At 41.9% G+C, this 24,085-nt stretch overlaps 2 protein-coding genes and 1 long non-coding RNA gene across 17 annotated transcripts in view; 2 read left to right on the top strand and 1 right to left on the bottom strand.

Annotated features, from left to right (window-relative positions):
- Positions 1–13,060, bottom strand: part of ARL5B (ARF like GTPase 5B) — a 30,484-nt gene extending 17,424 nt beyond the window's left edge. The window contains exon 1 of one of the 2 annotated variants that reach the window (XM_008268289.5): positions 12,495–13,060. In XM_008268289.5, coding sequence (XP_008266511.1) covers positions 12,495–12,543 — 49 coding nt within the window. In that variant the 5' untranslated portion in view covers positions 12,544–13,060. Of the gene's footprint in view, positions 1–12,149; positions 12,364–12,494 lie in introns of those variants that run through there. The other variant, XM_051820627.3, reaches the window with a different exon arrangement.
- On the top strand, positions 12,957–13,782 carry LOC149122574 (uncharacterized). Its single transcript, XR_016218922.1, has 2 exons — positions 12,957–13,142; positions 13,566–13,782. It is a non-coding gene; the product is annotated as an uncharacterized LOC149122574 (long non-coding RNA).
- Positions 13,783–19,917: 6,135 nt separating this feature from the next.
- NSUN6 (NOP2/Sun RNA methyltransferase 6) overlaps positions 19,918–24,085 on the top strand; it is a 69,945-nt gene continuing 65,777 nt past the window's right edge. For 3 of the 14 annotated variants that reach the window (XR_016218920.1, XM_089311508.1, XM_070055469.2), the window contains exons 1-2: positions 20,039–20,115; positions 22,059–22,214. Coding sequence is in view for 10 of the 14 variants with exons in the window: in XM_089311508.1 (XP_089167634.1) it covers positions 20,056–20,115; positions 22,059–22,214 (216 nt within the window). In the remaining 4 variants the exon portion in view is untranslated. Of the gene's footprint in view, positions 20,116–20,460; positions 20,555–22,058; positions 22,215–23,133; positions 23,212–24,085 lie in introns of all 14 variants that reach the window. The other 11 variants (XM_089311505.1, XM_089311504.1, XM_089311510.1 and 8 more) reach the window with 10 other exon arrangements.

The following is a 24,085-nucleotide window of genomic DNA, read 5'->3' as shown; positions in this document are numbered from 1 at the left end:
AGCCACTGTGGCATTTGGGGAGAGAACCAGTGGATGGAAGATCTTTTTCTTTCTCCCTCTATCACTCTGCCTTTCAATTAAATCTTTTTTTTTTTAAAGTACATAAATAAAGCAAGGACTTTACTCTCAAGACCGTTAAAGCTGAATATGTAAACAAGCACTTACAAAATAGCATCATGAGTACAGAATAATAGATAGAGGTATTGCTCCAACTTTAGTATATGTGTTGCTGAAACAAGCACTATACAGAAGTATAATATGGTAATATTCTTAAGGATAAGAGAGATCTAGAATCCGACTGTCAGCAAAGGAAGGTCAATAACAAAAAGGAATATTCAGTGTCATTCTAAGTGTTTTGCATGCATTATACAATTTAATCCTCATAATCATTCCATGAGAAAGTGATACCACTCCTTATTTTACTGATGAGGAAACTGAGTCTCAGGTCGAATAACTTGCCCAAGGTCACACTGAGAAGAACACAAGAATCTTGGCCAGGTACTTGATTCCCAAGGTAGTACTCTAAAATATTAAACTACTAAACAATGTTTTACCTCCCTGGTCATCTTTTAACATTATTTATGTATTAGTGGCAGACAACACATAAATACAATGTTTGAAGAGATATTAAATTTTAGCTCTTCATTAACATTCTTTTCAATTTTAAAGAAATGCTTTAAAGGTAAATCTTTAGAGTATTTAAAATATAGTTTATCTTCTAGAAGCTTAGTGCTTAAGGGAAAGATGACCATGTTCTATGTGCTAGCTTGTCCTCAATTTAGTAGTAAATATAGGAAAATATACTTTATTACTTTTTTTGTTTGTTTGGCTAATGGTCTCCCAATGAGAGGCATCGATACCATTGTGACAAAACTGAGTGTTAACAGTCAAAGGAATAGTTTCTCGGCTAGAAGAACAACAACCTTTTGGTAAACCAGGGAATTAAAACAAGAAGAGCAAAGGGACTAAGTAGGTAGAACACTATACAGTCACAGGTGGAGCTGAAGGTAAGTGTGTAAGCAGATACTGAAGATCTATTTCCCAGCTCACTGAACAAAAGTGATGATAAAAAGGCTGATTCAGGAAGAATATACTGAAACCGATGTAACGTTTTTTAGTTATCTAGAACACTCCAATGCTGCCCTAGGGAAGGCTATGATCATGGACAATCTATTCCATGGTTTTCAAATTTGAACACGACCACAGTTAAGAAATATATTTTACAGGGACAGGTGTTTTGGTGTGGATAAATACAGGGCACAGGGGCCAGTGCCGTGGCTCACTAGGTTAATCCTCCACCTGCAGCATTGGCATCCCATATGGGCACCGGTTTCTATTCTCGGTTGCTCCTCTTCCAGTCCAGCTGTCTGCTGTGGCCTGGGAAGGCAGTGGAGGATGGCCCAAGTGCTGGTGCCCCGGCACCCGCATGGGAAACCAGGAAGAAACTTCTAGCTCCTGGCTTCAGATTGGCACAGCAGTTCCAGCTGTTGCGACCATTTGGAGAGTGAACCAACGGAAGGAAGATCTTTCTCTCTGTCTCTCTCTCTCTTCTCTCTCTCTCTCACTGTCTGTAAACTCTACCTGTCAAATAGATAAATAAAAAAAATCTAAAAAAAAAAAAAAAAAAATGGGGCGCAGCAGGTTAAAGCACCACTTGGATGTTGTATACCACAGTGCCAGTGTGAGTGCTGGTACCTCTGTTTCCAATTCAGCTTCCTGCTAATGCATCCAGGGAAGCACCAGGTGACAGCTCAAGTGCTTGGGCCCTGCCACCCCTGTGGGAGACCCAGATGGAGTTCTGGTTCACATATGTGGCTTGGCCAAGCATTGGCTGTTGTGGAAGTGAACCAGCAGATATCTCTCTTGCTTGCTCTCTCTGCCTTTTAAGTAGATGAAAAGAAATATTCAAAAAAATTTTTTTGAGTGTTCCAATGTAACAGGCACTGTACGTGGATCCTAAAGAAAAAGAAATATATTTTATGACTCAGGACACATATAACCTTAAAAATCTCATGAAACAGTATTTTTATTGAGATACATTGTAGTATTTTCTCTTATACTTGATATTCATTAGTTAACTGCTGATTCTCACTAATGATTTATGCTAGACAGTTTAGGGGGAATAGCTGGTCTGAGAAATCCAACTTAAAAACAGGGTGAATTCAAAAATTAAAAAGCACATCTGGCCGGCGCCGTGGCTCACTAGGCTAATCCTCCGCCTTGCGGTGCCGGCACACCGGGTTCTAGTCCCAGTTGGGGCACCGGAGTCTGTCCCGGTTGCCCCTCTTCCAGGCCAGCTCTCTGCTGTGGCCCGGGAGTGCAGTGGAGGATGGCCCAAGTGCTTGGGCCCTGCACCCCATGGGAGACCAGGATAAGTACCTGGCTCCTGCCATTGGATCAGCGCAGCACGCCGGCCGGGGCGGCCATTGGAGGGTGAACCAACGGCAAAGGAAGACCTTTCTCTCTGTCTCTCTCTCTCACTGTCCACTCTGCCTGTCAAAAAAAAAAAAAAAAAAAAAACACACATCTGAATTCAAGAGTTCAGCAAATTCCAAATATGATAAGATCAAAGAAAGGCAAAGCCAGGTACAATAAGGCTAACCTGTTAAAAACCAAAGAAAAAGGGAAAAATCTTCTAGACAGCAAGAGAAAAAACCAGGCTGCATAAAAGGAAGTAAGGATACAAATATTAGCTGACTTTTTGTCAGAAAAAGAACAGAGGCCAGTGAAATGAAAATTTTAAAGCAGTAAAGGAACAGAGAAAAATCAACAGAGGACGCTATATTTATGAAAAACATACTTTTAAAAATGAAGGCAAAATAAAGACATTTTTGAATAAAAGAAAATCAAGACAACTGGACTAAAGATTCCAATTCAAAGTGAACTTCACAATATATTTTTAAAAAAGCAAGAGCCAACTATATGCGTTCTAGAAGAGCTATACATTAAAATACAGAAAATGTGAACAAGACTAACAACCATCTTAACCTCATAAAAAAATTTCTAAAACATTACACGTTGCCATGGATTTGTTCTGAGAGGAAGAGCGCGGTGGGGGCAAGAGGCGCGGAGTCACCACACAGACCCCTGGACTTGCGTGAATGCAGGCCAGAGGTGAGCAGCCCGCAGACTCGTTTATTTCAGTTGGTACAGCAGCAGCTTAAATAGCCGAGGCAGCCAATCCGGTCAAGGGGCGGTTTATGCCCTAACCAATCACAGCCTGATGCCAGGCAGTATCTGAAGCCATCCAATCATAGCCTGTTGTCAGGCAGGCTCTGTTGCCAGGTGGGTTTCAAAGCCATTCCTGAGTAACTGATGCTCACTTGCCAGCGGCCATCTTGGCATGGCATTCTCATTCCACCATATTTCCCCCTTTTCGTTTATTTTTGAGCAATGGGAGGCATGATTCTTGGCCATACCATTGTTGATCCCATTTCCATGTGGAAATGGAATGGCGTGACCACACATAGGCTGTGGGCTGTTTGAGTGGCTGACCAGAGCTAGTGGGGTATAAAACAGTAATGGATGTGGCTATGGGCAGTTTCTCAGGATAGGATGATAGGGCAGGTGCATCTGCTAACAAGGCAGACTCTCAAGTCTTGTTCAGCTGGTTCTGATTGACTGTCAGTTGCAGGCTTGATGTTTCTGGCTGGTACCCAAAAGGGCTGTCCTGCATTCTCTGGAAAGACACAAGCATATCCTCAGCCCTTGGTTAGCAGAAGCTTTTCTACGGGTGTTGGAATCCAGGGCCTGAATTCTGCGTCTGCTCCTACATTAATGGCAAACATGCAGGTGGGATGGGGTCTAGTGGCTGCCCTGAGAGCCTGGGATGCCCGAGGACTGCCACAAATGTGGGGATCCTCAGTGGGTGCGCATGGGATGACCTCGCATGGGTTATTGCCTCAAGGTCATCTAAGTTCATCCCACGGGTATGTGGGGGGTGGCTGACTAGGCATTACTGCGCTGTCTGCTGTCATGTCATTTTCACTGTCAGAGCTCTCTCTTCCTAAGTAATCAACTGTTGCCTGTGGGGCAGTGGCCTGGATGACAGGCTCTTATCACTCACAGATTCATTATGTTTGGTAACCTGTGTGTGCTTCTGAGAGGAGGGTATCTTTCTCATGTTTGAGTGCTTAAAAGCAGCATGCCATGCCAACTCTAGCCAAAGGAAAGACACACACAGCACTGCTGCCATAACAAAACAAATTCCTAGCACCTCAGCAGCTGATGGCATTCTGCAGGGGGTTCCCTATGTTAAACGAACAGTGGTGTTTCAGATCATACATATGTCCTTGTGTCCCAATAAATTTAGGGGGGGGAAAGAGAAATCTTACAGAATATGTTGATTACTGGAAGTTACCTTAAGAACTGAGCTATCTAAAAAAAGACTAAGCTATCCAGAAAATCAACAAATACTTGTAAACTAAGTAATAGACATAAATAATTCATGGGCTAAAGAAAAAAATTGCACACATACACATTACTTATGATTTCACTCCCCAAACTCATATGCTTAAGTGCCAGTCTTATGTTAATAGTTAATGGATTAATGCTAATAACTGATGAATTAAGAGTGGAGACTTGATATAATTATAACACCTGGGAGGTGGGCCTCCTGGGAGGTCATTAGGTCACTGGGCCATGCTCAGGGAAGGCAGTTCTCCAGATAAGGTTGGTTCTATAAATAGAGAATGCCTGGTTCCTTTGCTACTAGCAGTCTTCATCAGACACCAGACTAACGGGGCCACTTGATTGTGGATTGTGATCTTTCAGACCAGGAGCCAAAATAAACCTGCTTTCTTCTTAGAAGTAACTTCTCTCATAATTAACGGAAATCCGACTAGCACAATATTTCAAATTGAATATTGAAATATATTAAAGTTTGTGGGACTTGCTAACACAGTATGCAAGAAAGATATGTATAGCCTTAAAATATTTCTATGTAAAAAGAAGAAAAACAATAACTGTCCACCCTTAATAAGCTACGTGGTTTAAAAAAAAAAAAGGGTAAACACAAAGTAAAAGTAAGCAAATAGCACTAAATCAGAAAATGGAAAAACATAGAAAATTTAAGTTTTTTAAAAGATTAAGAGAAGAAAGCTGGAACACTCTAATGACCAGACTTCAAAATATAACATCTAAAATACTATGTATTTTATACATAGTACATGTGTTATTATATACAGTGATCAAAGTGGTATAGTATGGTCTAGGGACAGATGTATAGATTAATATAAAAAGAAAAAAAACATACCCCAAGACCCACATTTACATGACCATTTGTGTTTTGAGTTTCAACAAAAGCTCCAAAGCTATCCATTTGTGGAAGAAAAAAACCAGTACTCATAAATTATGATGGAATAAGCAGATGTCTATGTAAAAACATAACGAAACCCAATCCCTAGTGACATCACTATCTCAAAATAATCTGAGATGAAACATAGACTGAAGAATGACAGTTAAAGCTTCCAGATGAAAGCAGCGGGTTCCTTAAACAAGACACAAGCAACAGCTATTAAATTTATTTTTGAGAAATTAGACTTCACCCAAATTTAAAGCTGCTGCACAGCAAAACCTCCATTAAGAAATGAACAGGGCAAGTGGCATTTTGACATATACCATATGGGTTCTGGTTTCAGTTCCTACTATTTCACTTCAAATCCAACACTTTACCATTGTGCCTGGGAAAGCACCAGAAGATGATGTTAGGTTTGGCATAGCTTGGGATTCTGGCCTTTCATACCCCCAGAAAGAACCTAACAGATGGCTCATGTAATTGGGCCCCTGCCACCCTTATGGGAGACCCAGATGGGGTCCCAGGCTCCTGGATTCAGCCTGCCTCAACTCTGGCTGTTGCAGCCATTTGTGGAGTGAACCAGCAGATGGAAGATCTCGATCTCTCTCGCTCGCTCTTTCAAAAAAATAAATAAATCTTAATAAAAAAAAATAATATAAGGGGCTAGAGTTATGGCACAGAAAGAAAAACTGCATTCTATGAGGCTGGCATCCCTTGTGACCTTCAAATTTGGGCCTTAGTTTGTGTCTTAGCTGCACCACTTCCGATCCAGTTCCCTGCTAATGGCCTGGGAAGGCAGTGGAAGCTGGCCTAAGAGCTTGGGCCCCTGCCACCCACATGGGAGTCCTAGATGAAACTCCTGCCTCCTGCCTTATGCCTGGCACAGCCCTGGTAGCCATTTGGGGAGTGAACCAGCAGATGTAAGATCTCTCTTTCTGTAACTCTTTCAAATAAATAAATCTTTTAAAAAGAGGCAAAGTAATCACTAATGCAAACTTTGAATCATGAATTTCTCACTCCAAATCCTTTAAAAAAAAAAAGTACATTTAGCAAATAACAAAAAGCTTTTGTAAGTGAAAAATGTGAAAGCTGAACCACAATATTCAATAGGATTAAAAGACAAAGTAAATAACCTATAGAATGTAGAACTCAAACAAAAGAGAAACAACAAAATAGAAAAGAATATTTGATGACCAATTAAGCATAATATAATCAATATGATTTCCAAGAGTAGAAGGGCTCCAAACCCAAACTAAAAAAAAAAAAAAAAAAAAAAAAAAAAAAAAAATCTAGGATAAAAAGGGATATAACTTTACACTGAAAAGGTCTAGAGATGGGCCAACACCATGGCTCACTAGGCTAATCCTCCACGTGCGGAGCCGGCACACGGGGGTCTAGTCCCGACTGGGGTGCTGGATTCTGTCCCGCTGCTCCTCTTCCAGTCCAGCTCTCTGCTGTGGCCCGGGAAGGCAATGGAGGATGGCCCAAGTCCTTGTGCCCTGCACCCGCATGGGAGACCAGGAGGAAGCACCTGGCTCCTGGCTTCGGATTGGCACAGCACGCCGGCCATAGCGGCCCTTTGGGAGGTGAACCAGTGGAAAAAGGAAGACCTTTCTCTCTGTCTCTCTCTCTCACTGTCCAACTCTTATCTGTCAAAAAAAAAAAAAAAAAAAAAAAAAAAAAGGTCTAGAGAGTCTACAGATAAGAACAAGATAAGAACAACAAAAATAAAAGTACACCCACCCCCTTTGAAATTTATAAGTACTAGGGATAAATCAAAAATTCTAAAATCTACTGGGAAAGGCAAAAAAACAAGAACAATTCAGGTCTTTTCAATGTCTTCAAAAATCAGAATTATATAGCAAGTCCAATTATAAATAAAAAATGAGGGCAGGCCAATACAGTTTCAGGTATTTAGAAATGCAAAAAAATTGTCATTTTATAGGGAATTTCTAAAGGATGTGCTTCATCAAAGTGAGAATAAGCAAGAAGACACAGGTTTAATTAAAAAGTAGATTCAGTTCCTAGAATGGTAGCAAAGGCAAGTCCAGAACAGTTGTTTAGCAAGCACAGGAGGAAGTAAGGGCAGTTTTGTGAAGGACAGGGGACTGAAAGCACAGAGGAATGAAAAATCATCTGATACATGTAAGGTGGGAAAATTTGTTACACAGAGGCCTTTAGATAGCTTGAAACAGTTTAACCAAATGTGCAAAGAAAATTAAGGCAATTAGATTATAAGCACACTATGGCTCAGCAATAATAAAACTTTCAGCCACATTAATGAAAATGCAGAATGAATTAAAGCAGAAAACTATATTGGGATGATGAGGGAAAAGGAAGGTCATAAACAGAGATTTCTCTTTTACCATAATGAGACAAACTGTAATGTTTAAAATTTCCATGTAGGCATATTATTCGGAAACATATAAGTATGTAACACTAGAAAAAAAAGAGCTTAAATAGAGGATGACACACATTTTAAGATTTAATGGTATTTAATTTCTTGAAATAAAAATGTACATGTGTTACTTTGGTTCAGCATCTACCAAGTGCCAGGCATTGGGAATATAAGAGGGAATAAGACAAAATGCATACCTTAGGGAGTTTATTTCCATTGAAATAAACAGACATCAAAAGTAAACAGATTTCTAATACCATTAATAGGTAGTACATAAAAACATTACTCAGAAAAACAGTACAGTAAAGATGTGGAGAAGCATAGCTGGGGCTGGAAGTGCGCTATTTTTGATAAAGTGGTTAGGGAAGTCCTCTCTGAGGAATAACATTTAATCAGAAACCTGAATAAATTCATGATTTGAACCTTTCAAACCACTGGGAGCAGAGAGATGATACATTTAATTTTGGTACACTTGAAATCAAGAAAAAGCCCAGAATTAAATAAGCTAAAAATTCTAAGACATAAGATCTGAGCAGTCAGAAGTCTAGTACAGTAACAATTCCATAAAAAGTTGGAGCACTGATAAGTACTCAAAATTATAACATGAGATTCACCAATGAAAAGGAAATTAGATAATTAAGATGTGCTAGTTGGTTCTGAAAATGAACTATAATTAAAACCTTACTTCATTTGTCCTTAATTCTGGGTAACATAAAAAATAACTGAAGGTGAGGGTTTACAGTCATAACGTAGAGAGAGAGGCTGGCACTGTGGCATAGCAGGTAAGGCCACCACCTACAGTGCCGGTATCCCATATGGGTGCCAATTCAAGTCCCAGCAGCTCCACTTCTGATCCAGCTTTCTGCTATGGCCTGGGAAAGCAGTAGAGGATGGCCCAAATCCTTGGGCCCCTGCACATGTGTGGGAGACCTGGAAGAAGCTCCTGGCTCCTGGTTTCAGATCAACACAGCTCCAACCGTTGTAGCCAATTGGGGAGTGAACCAGTGCATGGAAGACCTCGCTCTCTCTCTCTACCTCTCCATCCTCTGGGGCTGGCGCTGTGGCACTGGCATCCCATCTGGGCACAAGTTCAAGTCCTGGCTACTCCACTTCAGATCCAGCTTCCTGTTAATGTGCTTGGGAAAGCAGTGACAGATGGCCCAAGTCCTTGGCCCCTGCACCAACATGGGGGACCCAGAACAAGCTCATGGCTCTTGGTTTTTGGACTGACCAAGCTCCAGCCATCACAGCCATATGGGGAATGAACCAGCAGATGGAAGATCTCTCTCTGCCTCTCCCTCTCTTTAACTCCACCTTTAGGTAAAATAAATAAACCTTTAAAAAAAAAAAAGAAGACCATGGCTATGAGAGCTAAACAATAAATAATTTTAAAAAAAAGGAATATACAACTTTATTTGTGAACTTAAAGATTCCTGTGCATATTTATAGAAACTCATGTATACAACCACACAGCTATATAAAATAATATTTGCAAAGGCAATCAGATTTTTTTTTTTGGGGGGGACAGGCAGAGTGGACAGTGAGAGAGAGAGACAGAGAAAGGTCTTCCTTTGCCATTGGTTCACCTTCCAATGGCCGCCGCGGCCAGCGCACTGCGCTGATCGGATGGCAGGAGCCAGGTACTTATCCTGGTCTCCCATGGGGTGCAGGGCCCAAGCACTTGGGCCATCCTCCACTGCACTCCCGGGGCCACAGCAGAGAACTGGCCTGGAAGAGGGGCAACCGGGACAGAATCCGGCGCCCCGACCGCGACTAGAACCCGGTGTGCCAGCACCGCAAGGCGGAGGATTAGCCTAGTGAGCCGCGGCGCTGGCCGGCAATCAGATTTTAAAATTGTTTCCTTCAATGATAATTATATAGAAGTAATCAGTCTTCTGGCTTAACATTAAACAATACAAAATTGCAGGCTTAATAATATATTTTCAAATTGTTGTACCTAGACAATACATGCCTTAGTATGCTTATTCCCAGAAAGATCTCCAATTTCTGAGAAAATGCCTGGGTTCTAAAATGTTACACAACGAAACAAAACAAGTGGTAAGAGTAAGATAAAATTGAAAGAAAGTTAAGACAAAGAAGTACGTAAAGAAATTAATAGTTCTTCTTTTTAAAGATTTTTTATTTATTTATTTGAGAGGTACAGTTACAGACAGTGAGAGGGAGAGCAGGGAGAAAGGTCTTCCATCGGCTGGTTCACTCCCCAAATGGCCGAAACGGCCGGAGCTGTGCCTATCCAAAACCAGGAGCCAGGAGCCTCTTCCAGGTCGCCCACATGGGTGCAGGGGCCCAAGCACTTGGGCCATCCTCCACTGCCCTCCCAGGCCACAACAGAGAGCTGGACTGGAAGAGGAGCAACTGGGACTAGAACCTGGCACCCACATGGGATGCCGGCGCCACAGGCGGAGGATTAACCTACTGCGCCACAGCGCCGGCCCTGAGATTAATAGTTCTTAATACTAGTTGCCCATTTTAATCATCTTGGCACTGATGCACAGGCCACCTTACCTCATTCTGATTTAACTGGTGTCAGGTGGGGCAATGGACATATTATTCTAAATGGTAACCAGAATTGGGTACTTCTCAATTAGAAGTGTATAGCTGTGGAAATGGAAAAATACTGAGACTGGCAGTTAATTCTGTTCATATAGAAAACAAAAATACACTCTAAGATATGAATCTGATCATATTATTCCTTCCATTAAAAAAAAATGCCACTGACTGCTCTTCAAAGGTTCTAACTGCTTGCTCTGCAGTCTAATGTCCCAGCAGATACCACAAACCCTCTGTGATCTGGTTCTGCTGGCTACCTCTCCAACCTCTTCTCTAACTTGGCAACAAGCAAACTAAGATACTGCACAAAGTAACTAGTTTCTGCTACCTCAAATTCATCAACCAAATTAATCCCTCTGCATGTTAGTCCTTCTGTCTAGAGAGCATGACTCTTGTACTCAATCTCCTGCTATGCCTGGATGAACTCCAACTCATCTTTCAGGTCCAAGTCTACCCCAAACTGCAGTCCTCCAGTAAGCACCTACAAAAAATTAGTCACTTGTGATTTTGTGTGTGTGTGATCACTGTATTTTCACATATATCTGATCAATAATTTACCTCACTGCATTTTTTAACGTTTATCTCATTTAGTAATCTTTTAATACTTCCAGAGCAAGGAAACTATGTATCTTTTTTGTTTATTTTTAGTTTTTTGTATCTCCCATGAGTACATGTTGCAGGAATCAATGAGACTAACAGAACATATTAATCATCAAACACTTGCAACATGAAAGGGAAAGGGAAAGAAAATTCTAAGTAGAAACGGGGATTTAGGAGATCTGAATAATTAAGCAGCTATAAAAGTAGCTCATGAATTTGTCACAATCTGACAAATTTTCCCTTAGCATCTGTTATTTCCTTTAGTTTTAATTAAGGAAACTTCAAACGACAGAAGATAGAGTAGTAATAAAACAGAAAAGGGAAAAGAGGAATGACATGGGGTACATAGGGAGAACCAGCTACTTCGGTTATGTTTTATTTCTTAAGTTCCAGGGAACAATAAACAGGTGATTACTGGATTAATCTTCATGTTTCAAAATGCTGCTTTACATTATGAACTTATGTAACAAGACCAGAAAACATAAACTGATAAAAATGACAACGATGTAGTAAATTTAAACTTACAGAAAATCTCCACAAGGAGTTAAATAAACTGGCTACACTGAAACCTCCTGAAAAGTGCTATTTATTTGTGGTAACTGCATAGGAGCATATGCATATACATTTGCCAAGTGTATGCATGTGTCTTTTTTATAACCTCAAAAGATACTATTTTATAGTGTTATCAATCTGCAGAACAAATGAATTACAGCCATCCATTTTCTTCACCACTTCTTAAATCCAGAAAAAATGATAAGCACACTAGCAGTAACAAATTGGTGTCACTCTAAAAATATACCAGGTTTACAAATCACGTAAGGGTATAAAAGGGAAAATGAAACCAACTGAATTTCAAAACTAGTTTCAATTACTAGGAGATCATTCCATTAAAAAAAAATGCTTAAAACCTTATTGCCCGCCCCTTTTGTGTGTGAGTATTTTCTCTCTCCAGATCACATCTGCTGCTGACTCAGAACAGGTTTTACAACTTCTTGGCTCTTTGGACCTGCAAGTTTAGTGCCTCACAACCTGTTCAACACCAACGGCGGACACGTAACATCTTCCACACAACCGAAAGCATTTTTTTTTTACGCCTACGAAAAGAAAGGGTGTAGGATGAAATTGTCCGGAAACCCTGTTTCTGAATAGAACTCATTCTCGAGTCCTAGAAAGCCAGAGAAATAAGAGAGAGGAGGAAGGTGCACTGGCTTTGAAGGGCAGGGCGGAAAACAAAGCAACACCAGTATAAAAAGAAAAGTTTTCGGTTCCTGAGCGGACACTCACCCTGACAGACCCAAGGATGCTTAATTAAGGACGGAGAGGGCCCTGGAAATGCCTGCAGGCAACTTCAGGGGTTTTCCGCTCCGCTTGGCTAATATTCCAAATTCCCAGTTTGGATTCTGGGTCACCAAAAGCCTCTCTTCGGACTTCCCCTTTGACCGCGCAGAGCACGTCTCTTCTGCACATTCTCACGGTCTGAAACACCGAGTTTCTCCCCGCCCCCTCGACTACGTCCGTTCTCGGGGTCTCAGAACGCCCCGAGCTGCCCAGAGCCCTGCCTCCGCTGTCCCCTAGGGCAGTCGCATCGCTGCCTCGGTTTCGAACCGCGGCGCAGCTCCATCCTCTCACCTTGGTTACAGAAGAGGCTCCACAGCTTAGCGAAGATCAGCCCCATCATGAGCACCTGGGCGGGCCGTGGGGGTTCCCTCAGCAGCAGGTGCCGCTGCGCCGGGCCCCCCAACGCGACGCTGCCTGTCCGGAACCAAGGAGAAGCCGACCGAGACCGCGCGGTGACAGCACTGGTCGGTCGACAGTCCCCGACCCGCAGCTCAGTTACCGGTCCGAAGGTGCTGCGCCGAGTCTCCACCAGCTAGTCCTTTGTTCCGAGCCCAATGAGCCCAACGCCGACCCGTAGTCCCCTTGGTCTGAACCCACCTACCCACCAAAATCTCTTCCAGTCCCAAGCCCCGCCTCCGCTCCGCCTCCCCTCCTGGTTCCGGACCACCCATCGCCGGAAGGACGGCGCGTGACGTTGCACGCTTACGTAAACCCGCGCCTTCGACGTGGCGTTTCCTCCGGCTTCACTTCCGGTGGGTGGTGTGTTTTTGGAAATTTCCTTTGGTGCGGGTTCCCATTCATCGCTCTTCTGAAATGTTTCCTGGTCCTGCTATTGCGTGTCTCTGCTCTCTGGCAGCTGCGTGCCGAGACTCTTAAAAGGAGGGAGAAACGACAGCTTCCCAGCCTGACCAACCACCGTTGTCCTGTTGCTGCACCGAAGTGGGATTTCTTTCATAAATGCTTTCTGGTCTCACAGGGTGGAGTCATAGCTTGGGGTCTTGCTATGACTCATAATTCTGTAAAGAATTTATTGGGAGGCGACCCATAAAATAACCTGTAACTACAGAGTTCAGTTATGTGATTTATTAAGGCTCCCTTCCCCTAGCTTTGCTAAGCACCAAGTATGTTATCAGAGTGTGTGGTTTCGAATCCAGGTTGTTAGGAAACTGGTGCAGTTTTAGCCAGGTGGCCACGAGGTCCAATCTCTGTGGTCAAGCTCCACCCCCATCCTAATAGGATTCGCTGCTCCTGCTTCCTTGCCCGCCCTCCGGCGAAGTTTGTGCCGGCTAACACAAGTCCTGATACCAGTTTGTGACGGCTAACACAGGTCCTGATACCGATGTCAGTTTTTCCCAATTTCAGCTTCCTGCTCATCATGCACACCCTGGGATGCAGTAGGTGATGGCTCAAATAGTTGAGTACCAGACACCCACGTGGGAGACCTAAATGGAGTTCCTGGCTCCTGGCGCAAGTTTGACCCAGGCAGAGCTGTTAGGAGCAACTGGGGAGCAAACCAGCACAAGGAAGATCTGCTTGTCTCTACCTTTCGAATATATAAAGTAAATCGGTACAAAGCCAATTTGCTGCACAGTCATTTCAACTCCATTTTGTATGATTAGGTTCTAAAAAATTGAAAAGCTTCAAAGGCTGAATGAGAGGAAGCATTGTACTTGAAATAAGTTGATGGAGCCAGTGTAATTGAAAAGGTCGGCAGTGGCACAGCAGGTTAAAGCCCCAGCCTGCAGCAAGGGCATCCCATAAGGGCACCGGTCCCGGCTGTTCCTCTTCTGATCCATCTCTCTGCTATGGCCTGGGAAAGCAGTAGAAGCTGACCCAAGTCCCTGGGCCCCTGCACTCTCGTGGGAGACCCGGAAGAAGATCCTGGCTCCTGGCTTCGGATCAGCTCAGTTCTGGCCGTTTCGGTCATCTGGGGAGTGAACCATCAGAATGGAAGACCTCTCTCTCTGGCTCTACCTCTCCCTGTAACTCTGTTTTTCAAATAAATAATAATAAAAATAAAATAAGATAAGGTCTGCAGTTAGGTCAGGAGGTAGGTAGGATTTTTAACTCTGTTAGCGTGGTCTTTTTACATGCCAAGCTACCTGTACAAATAAAAGTGTATGACTTACCATGCCATCCTAGTGCAATGGTTCAACGACCATTTAAGATTTAAATGCAGAATAATATGCTTTAGCTTTATGATAATAAAGGCAAGTTTCAACCTCCCATATGGAAAAAAAAGGATGCACTGAGACTATGCAAACTAAACTTACTTGACCTCAGTTGGACTATAAATATGATTTTCTGTCCATATATTTAGAGGCTTAATGGGATATTTCTAGTCCTAGATTTATTATTAAAAATGAACAAGATTCTATAATACATTTTTTAAAAAAGTATTTATTTGAAAGGCAAAGTTAGGAGAGACAGAAGGAGAGATCTTCCATCCACTGGTTCATTCCCCAAATGGCCACTAAAGCCAGGGACTTCTTCCAGGTGTCCCACATGGGTGGCAGGGGCCCAAAGCACTTCCCTTGCTTTCCCAGGTCATCAGCAGGGAGCTTGATTGGAAGTGGAACAACCAGAAATTGAGCCAGTACCCATATGGGATGCTGGCTTTCCAAGCCACAACTTAACCCACTATACCATGATGCCAGCCTTGAGGTTCTTTCTTAAAACACCACTTTTAGTTTAGTTTTTTTTTTCAGTTAATTTTAGTGTAGCCCTTGATCCAAAAGAGGCAATGGCATAGTGCTATTTGAAAATAGATATATTTTGAAATCATGAAAAAGACAAAATTCATAAAAAGGAACAGGATACTGTCATTAAGACTATAACATTTTCTTAAGTTGTAATTGGAAATAACTTGTTTTAATTAAAATGGAATCCCAGAAATATCTGTCCAGTTCAGCGAAATACAAGTGCTATGCTCATTACAAAACAAAGTACCTGAGATTTTTTTAAAAAATATTGAGTTATTTATTTGAGAAGCAGAGTTACAGACAGAGGAGAGAAAGAGAGAAAGAGTGAGAGGTAGGTCTTCCATCCACTGGCTCACTCCCTAAATGGCGGTAACAGCTGGAGCTAGGCTCATCCAAAGCCAGGAGCCAGGAGCTTCTTCCAAGTCTCCCACGTGAGTGCAGGGGCCCAAGCTCTTGGGCCATTTTCCACTGCCTTCCCAGGCCATTAGCAGAGAGCTGGATCAGAAGAGGAGCAGCCAGGACAAGAACCAATCCCATATGTGATGCTGATGCCGCAGGTAGTGGCTTAGCCTACTGCACCACAGCGCCAGCCCCAAACCTGAGATTTATAGAAAGAGAAATGCCAACAACTTAGGGAATTTTAAGAACAGAGCCACATCTACTGTTTCTTCAAAGGCACTATTATATACTAACTTCATAGACTACTTGAAAAAATTGGATACAGCTGTAATTGAATTCAATTTATTACTCAATTAGCTGAGATCAATTTCTGCCTGGCTTGGACCAAGAGTCCAAGGGACAGTGTGTTCTGCCAGCTAGGAATGAAGGTTACTCTATGCTAAAAAAAAAAAAAAAATACCTCTCCTCAACCTTTAAAATAATGTCCAGTGTGATTTTTATCTCAGTCAGTTTAAAGAGGGAATTAATAGATTTAATAGGAAATTCTCTTCTCCCATATGTTCTAAGAACATTCCGTTAAGTGTAGCACAGAAAATGGAAAGTTCTAGGTGAGGTATATATATTACATAAACACACACATTATTATTTCTAAATAAAGATGAATCCATTCAAAATGTTTTAATTGTTTGATGTTCATTGATAGCTTTACATTCTAGAAACTTATGTCATAACCTACAGCACCTCAAATAAAGCCAAAGAAATCCAAGAATCTTAGACCGGAAATATCCTGACATCAGATTAAATTCATGGGTTAATGGGCTATGTTATCATTATGGAACCTAATTGGATTGAAATCAGGAGGAAACTAATTCCTTGAGATAGCCAGAGCCAGTATTAAGACTGTTGTCCTAGGATCAATCTGAAGTAACATTTTTGAGATATAAAAAGAAGCATGGTTGTAATAGAAGAACTAAAAAGTTCATCTGAAAGAATACAAAAAGTGAATATTAGATATAAATTTCTTTTGTATTGGTAGAAAGTGACTACCTAAGTAAATGTCTTACAACCTGTTAAAATTATCATCCCCTGAAGGAGTCTACTTTTTCCCTAATCCTTCCATACCCCCACCATGAAATTTAAAGCTAAGGAATAATATTTTTTAGGTATAGTTAGTTTTTCTTTTTCTTTTTTTAAAGATTTATTTATTTATTTGAGAGATAGAGGCACTGGTTAACTCCTCCAAATGGCTGCAACATCCAGGGCTGGGCCAGGAGGAGGCCAGGAGCCAAGGTTTTCATCCGGCTCTCCCTTGTTGGTACTGGGGCCCAACTACTTGAGCCATCTTTCAATGCTTTCCCAGGCGCATTAACAGGAAGCTGGGTTGGAAGTGGAGCAGCTGGGCCCTGAATAGGTGCCAATATAGGATGCTGGAGATGCTGGCGCTGCAGGCAGAGGCTTCACCTACTTTGTCACTGTGCCACAGCGAAATCGTGACCCCCCCCCATCCATACAGTTAGTTTCTCAGTGCCACAAGATTTTATTTATTTATTTGAGAAGTAGAGTTACAGACAGTGGGAAAGACACAAAGGTCTTTGATCCACTGGTTCACTCCCCAAATGGCCACAACAACCGGAGCTGGGCCAATGGAAAGCTAGGAACCTGGAGTTTCTCCGGGTCTCTCATGTGGGTGCAGGGGCCCAAGCACTTGGGCCATCCTCCACTGCCTTCCCAAGCTGTAGCAGAGAGTTGGATCAGAAGATGAGCAGCTGTGACATGAACTGAGGCTTAGCTTACTATGCCACAGCAGTGGCTCCTAAGATTATATCTAAGATTTTATCATACCCTCTCAATTTCCTCCACCCCTATTAAGAATGCATAGATTTATTCTTTTTTTTTTTTTTTTTGACAGGCAGAGTAAGACAGTGAGAGAGAGAGAGACAGAGAGAAAGGTCTTCCTTTTTCCATTGGTTCACCCCCCAAATGGCTGCTACAGGGCGCGCTGTGCTGATCTGAAGCCAGGAGCCAGGTGCTTCCTCCTGATCTCCCATGTGGGTGCAGGGCCCAAGCACTTGGGCCATCCTCCACTGCCTTCTCGGGCCACAGCAGAGAGTGGACTGGAAAAGGAGCAACCGGGACAGAATCCGGTGCCCTGACCAGGTCTAGAACCCGGTGTGCCGGCGCCGCAGGCGGAGGATTGGCCTAGTGAGCCATGGCGCCGGCCAAGAATGCATAGATTTAAAAACTCACATTAATGTGTTCCTATTGGGGCCTTCTTTTGCTTAGAAAATGAATATCTGGTATGCCAAATTCAGATTTATATTTTTCTTGGACCAAACTTCAGAACATCAAGAGACCTTTTCAACATAACTGTCATTACAATAATGTCTAGTGAAGGGTTAGCATTGGCTATGGTGGTTAAAGCTGCTGCTTGTGCAGTTGGCATCCCATATGGATGACAGTTTGTATCCCAGCTGCTTCACATCTGATCCAGCTCCCTGCCAATGGCCTGGGAAAAGCAGTTGAAGATGGTGCAAGTACTTAGGCCCCTGCTGCCCACAAAGGAGACTCAGATGATCTTCCTGGCTCCTGTCTTTGGTCTGGCTCAGCCTTGGCTGTTAAGGCCACTTGGGGAGTAAACTAGAGGGTGGAAGATCACTCGGTCCCCCTCTCTGTAACTCTTTCAAATAAATAAATAACTTCTATAAAAAAAAAAAAACTTCAAGTTTAGAGTTATCTACGGGTCAGTGTTGTGGTTTAGTAGATTAAGCCACTGCATTGCTGGTATCCCATAGGAACACAGGTTCGAGTCCTGGCTGCTCTGCTTTCAATCCAGCTCCCTGCTACAGTGCCTGGGAAAGCAGACCCAGACGTAGTTGATGCTCTCGGATTTGGCCTGGCCCTGCCTAAGCTATGGGGAGTGAACCAGTAGATCAAAGGATCTGTCTGTTTCTGCCTCTCCCTCTCTGTCACTCTGCATTTCAAATAAATAAATAAATCTTTTTTAAAAAAAGAGTGGTCTAAACATACTGTCCACATGTGCTGAACAATGAAAAATTTCTGGCAAATATTGGCTTCATCAACATTTTCTCTATTATATAAAGATGTTCATTTATCTTTTCATTTACTCAGTCAATACATATTTGTATTATGTGTTATGCAGTGATATCCAGTGGTGAGATAGTCTTTACCTTCATGGGGTTTACAATATAGTTCAACTTGTTCCTTTCTCTCTTTATCTCTTACATATAGATTCCAACCATTATTGGTGCTATGGGTCACAGCAAAGTCAAGGTGACAATTTGCTTTGGTAATTCCTACACTACTTCAGATAGTTTAGCCATAGAAGAATCCCATGAATTATTTGAAGAAATATGCTGGGCCGGTGCTGTAAAGGTAAAGGTAAAGATGCTGCCTGCAGTGCCAGCATCCCATATGGGCGCCGGTTCGAGACCTGGCTGCTCCACTTCTGATCCAGCATTCTGCTATGGCATGGGAAAGCAGTGAAAGATGGCCCAAGTCATTGATACCCTGCACCCATGTGGGAGACCTGGTAGAAACTTCTGGCTCTGGATAGGCCCAGCGGATGAAAGACCTCTCTCGCTGTCTCTCTTTCTCTGTGTAACTCTTTCAAATAAATAAATAAATAAATAAATCTTTAAAAAATATATGCTATGGTGGGACCACAGGTATTGGATTTAGAATACAAATTACTATGTCCTTTATCTTCAGTATCGTTTTTGTGAAAGCTTGGAAGTAATTTAAATTCTGGAAGCCTTGCTTTACTTATCTTTAAAACAGAGTGAGAAACACTTTGCAGGGTGGTTGTGCATCATAATGGCCATATGTTACAATATATTCCTCAGAACCTGGTGGAGTTGGTGTATTAGAGAAAATGTACTTTAAGAAACCCTTGTGAAAATTGACTTAAGAAAAAATATTCTTCCAGACATTGATGTGTAAGTGACCATGGTGTACTGTGCAAAAACCACTCATTCAAGGAGACAGAACTATTTTTTACTCTCCTGTTCAATCAAGAGGGCATAGTGACTTTGGTTAGGTACCTTCTTTCATTGAATATTTTCCATTTGATTATGAGATGTCATTTGTGACCAAAAAAGATTATGCCAAGGGGTCTCCCGAGCTCTAAAGCACGTCAACTGTGATACAAGAATCACAGTTGGACCAAACTTCAGAACATCAAGAGACCTTTTCAACATAATTGTCATTACAATAATGTTTAGTGAAGGGTTAGCATTGGCTATGGTGGTTAAAGCTGCTGCTTGTGCTTACCTTCTAAAGTCATCGTGACATTCCCCATGGATTTTAAGTTTTTACCCGAGTATTTATGGATATTAACACAGCAGTAAAGCTTTCAAAAACATGAATTGATTTGTTTATTCATAATTGAAGTCAGATCTCTATGACTTAAAGGAGCAATTTCATGAAATCAAACGTCACTGATGCCTCCAAATAAACTCTGGTTATCCAGGGAGCGGCTAATTGGGGCCCTCTCCTCACTCAAGCCAGCAACGTCTTCCATTCAACCCACGCAAATCATTTCTCCAGGATTCCACCGGCCTGCGGGACCTGGATTTGTTAGCGCAGCAGGCCGGAAGTCCCTCCCTACCAAAGGACCCCTGACCCGGCTCGGGGGAGGGCGCAGCCGGCCGAGCTGGGGTCCTTCGGCGGAGCGACCGAGCCGCTCTTTGTGGCTGCGGATTGGAGGAGTGGGAGGTGAGGGGGTGGGCCGAATGCCGGAAGTGACGCAAGGCGGAAGCGGCTCTCCGCACAGAAATCGTGGGCGCGGGTTTGTAAGTTAGGATGTAAGGCTGAAACAATCAGGCGAGGTTCTCTCTGGTTTGGGGAAATTGTCCGGTTCGTTAGGGATTCTGTCTCTAGGCCTGTGTGGTTTTTGTTGTTGTTGCTGTTGTTCTTGGTGGGGCAGCGCCTTCCAGTGATTTCAGTGAGAATTTCCAGCGGACCAGACGGGTGGAGTGGAGGCGAGGAAGCCGCTTCGAATCCCACGTTCCCCCGCCTCACCGAATGTAACTTGGAGGGAGCGGAGCGATTTCCTGGCGTGCTGGTGGGCTTGGCGTTTTGGCTGCTCACTGTCAAGACTCTGTAGTTTGGAAAGAACGAGCGTTTTTTTCTTGCAGGAAGACTAACAAGAGGAAAATGTCTGTTTTCCCTAAAATATCTTTGAGACCTGAGGTTGAACATTATCTTAAAGAGGGCTTTTTGAATAAGGAGGTAGGTCAGATAAAACTATTTGCAAAAACTCAACTTTACGCATTCTAGAGAAATATGAAAGTGACTTGCAGGCCTTTTCGTATTCTTCAGAATCTTTTTTTTTTTTTTTTTTTTTTTTTTTTTTTTTTTTCCAGTTTTTGTTCAAATCGAGACCGCTGTTATCGAAGTCTGTAGCACATAGCTCAGGAGCAGTTTAAACAAAGCACACAGGTTTAGAACCTCAGACTCAGTTCCAGTGCTTGGAGTGAATTGATAATGGTTTCGGATACAAGGTGGTTTTGGGGTGTTAAAGTGAGGGAAAGCAACCGGCGTCACTAAAGTGTAAATCCTCAAAAATAGTTGTCTGCTGCAGGCCGTGCCTAGTGTCAAAGTCCTCAGTGCACACTGATTGTCTTGCATTGCAAGACTTGTGCTCTAGTCCATTTACCAGGTTGCCTCCACGCAACTTCCCCGCCCCCCCCGCAACCGCTTTTTATTCAGAGCTACTTAAATTTTTAATATTGAAGCCATGGCATTTAGATTTGGCTTCTACATTTATTTACAAATACTATATTAAGGGACTAAACTGTATAGAAAGAGAAAACCTCTTCTCTATTTTAAGGCATAAAGTAAGAGAAGTATGGTATTGACAGTTTTTTTTTCCTCCACCAATTTTAAAAATGAACATTGTTTTACTAAAATAAGTTCCAAATACCTTTTGACACCACCTGTCTCCAACCAACCAACAGTATGATTTTAAGGAAAGAAAAACCATGTTTTGTAAAAAGTGTTGAAGGGAACTACTTTTTGATAAAATGAAACCTTGAGAAAGAAAATATGACCGCTGTAAGACTAGTGGCTTGGTAGGCTGGTCAGTAGTTTATGAACTCTGTGAGGAGGGGTATAGTAAAAAATGCCAAAATGAGGAGGAGGGGAATGCGTGCCATGAAAAGCTTTGGTTAATTAGGAGGGAACCTGGTTGTTTTGAGTCTATACGTTCATTTGTGACATACCTACTCTTTTTTGGACTGTTAACTATTTGTTACATTTAATAATACCATGTTAAGCTAATGTTCTGGAGGATGTTTGGATAATAGAATATCAGTGTTAATTATTCTACTAATACTGGTATTTTAAAAGGCTACCAGCCAGTTTGGCTGGGGATATAATTTTAGCAAGTAAGTGGTGCAACAGAAGTGCTGTAACAGTTTATGCTTTGTATGTGAGTAAAGTGAAATCCTCCATGGATGTGAATAAATGTTGCCGATACCAACAGTTTAGGTTGAGGCAGTGTTTTTCTAAGCCCTTTATGTTAAGCTTTGTTAGGTATTTATTACCACAATTAAACCCAACAACCCTGTGAAGTATTACCATTCTCTTAGTGGTGTGAACACATAAACAATATAGCAAAATGAAAGAGAAGGAGCAAATTGCTTAAAGACACTGTATGACGTAGAAGAAACACGTAAGTGTATTCTGAATATTCTTAGTTTTAGAAATGAAAACATTAACTTGTTTTTTTCAGGTTGTATCTACTTCAGGTAAACAAGAAGCAGAAAGGAAGTTTGAAACCCTTTTAAATCGCCTGTCGCACCCTCCATCATTCACAACAGTTAGAGTGAATACACATCTAGCCTCCATACAGTGTGTGAAAAATCTGTTACATGATGAACTTCAGAAGGTTTGTGCAAGTTTTTTGTTTCACTTTATAGAAAACTACATCTCTACAATCTCATATCACTCCTATTGAAATCCTGTGAATGATAGAATATTCCAGTGTTACAAATGAGGAATTTTGAGAATCATGAATCTTAGGTATCTTGAGGTTACATAGTAAGTGTTAATGCTGGAACTTAAACCTCCCACTTCTGATTCTGAATTTATTGTTTGTTTATTTTTAAGATAGGTTGCTAATTCCCTGAGGTGTTAGTTGTTTCATTAAAATACAGTTGATGGGGAGGACATTTGGTGCAGCTGCTAAAATTGCCACATGGGATGCCTGCATCCCATATCAGAGTCCCTGGTTCAGGTCCTGGGGCCTCTGCTCTCAATCTGGTTTCCTGCTAGTGTACACTCTGGTAAGCGTTGGTGATGGCTTCCAGGAATCGAGTTCTTGGGAGGCTCAGATTCCAGATTCCTGGCTTTGGCCTGGCCCAGCCCTGATTGTTGAGCCAGCAAAAGGATCGTTTCTCTTTCTTGCTCTCCCTTTCAAGTAAAAATGAAAATAAAATTAGAAATATACAATACATGTAAAGAGATTAATTCTAACCCTAAAAGTCTGTTACTTTGTAATAAGCAGCATACAATAAATAGAGAATACTGTATATCTGAGATAGGCCCAGAGGTAGGGAGGTATCTGCTGAGGACATATAGGATTTTATATACATATATATGTATAATTTTAAAAAATATTTATTTATTTGAAAGACAGAGTTAGAGGTGGAAAGAGAGAGCTGTCTTCGATCCACTGCTTCACTCCACAAATGGTTGAAACTGCTGGGGCTGGGCCTAACGGAAGCCAGAAGCCTAGGGGCTTCTTCTGGGTCTCCCACCTGGGTGCAGGGGCCCAATCACTTGAGCCATTTCCATTGCTTTCCCAGGCACATTAGCAGAGAGCTGGATTGGAATGGAGCAACTGGGACATGAACTGGCACCCGTGTGGGATGCTGACATTGCAGGTAGCAGGTTAATCCATGAATGCCATGATGCTTACCCTAGGATTATATTTTTAATTAAGCTTGAGTTAAGAAATAGATGTGAAAGCACCTTGCTTTTAATAAAACCAGGAAATTAGAACAAGATAAATATAACATTTTTAAAACAAAGCATTTGTTTTCAAACAGTGACATGGTTCTGGGATAGTATGTTTCTTTTGTAAGTGAAAACAGTATTATAAAATAATATTTTATAAGTTGCAAGTAGAAAAATAATATTTGAGTTATCATGCTTATATTATCTTCTTGGTTTTAAAAACCTGTGCATTTTGTGTTTTAGACACTCAATGAAATTTTCTTCTACAGTACTCAAGATGGAGGAAAATTGATGCCTGAGGGAGAACCTCATAAATTGTGTATTATAGTTATTAAATCTCTTAAGATAAGTAACTCGTGCATGTCAGCAGACCTATTTTTATCTGATTTGTACATAAATTAAAAACAAGAGGCAAGCCTGATTAAGGGGGTTTCTATTTGTTTGCCAGAGGCTGTTACCAGTTTACTATAGATAGAACATTTAGCAGTTTCTGGAAGTTATCACTGGTATGGATTTACTTACCCCTTTTTCTTTACTCTCATTTTTTTTTTTAAGATTCATTTATTTATTTTAAAGAATTACACAGAGAGAAAGAGAGAGAAATCTTCCATCTGCTGGTTCACTCCCCAGTTGGCTGCAACTGTGCTGCGCTGCAGCTGCGCTGATCCAAAGCCAGGAGCTGGGAGCTTCTTCCGGGTCTCCCACACCTGTGCAGGGGCCCAAGGACTTGAGCCATCCTCCGCTGCTTTCCCAGTCCACAGCAGAGTTGGGTTGGAAGTGGAGCAACCAGGTCTCAAACCA

Source organism: Oryctolagus cuniculus, chromosome 13 (genome assembly GCF_051225735.1).
Source record: "Oryctolagus cuniculus isolate XC-2025 breed Fujian yellow rabbit chromosome 13, ASM5122573v1, whole genome shotgun sequence".
Lineage (NCBI taxonomy): Eukaryota > Metazoa > Chordata > Mammalia > Lagomorpha > Leporidae > Oryctolagus > Oryctolagus cuniculus.
This window is presented reverse-complemented; position numbering and strand designations above follow the sequence as displayed.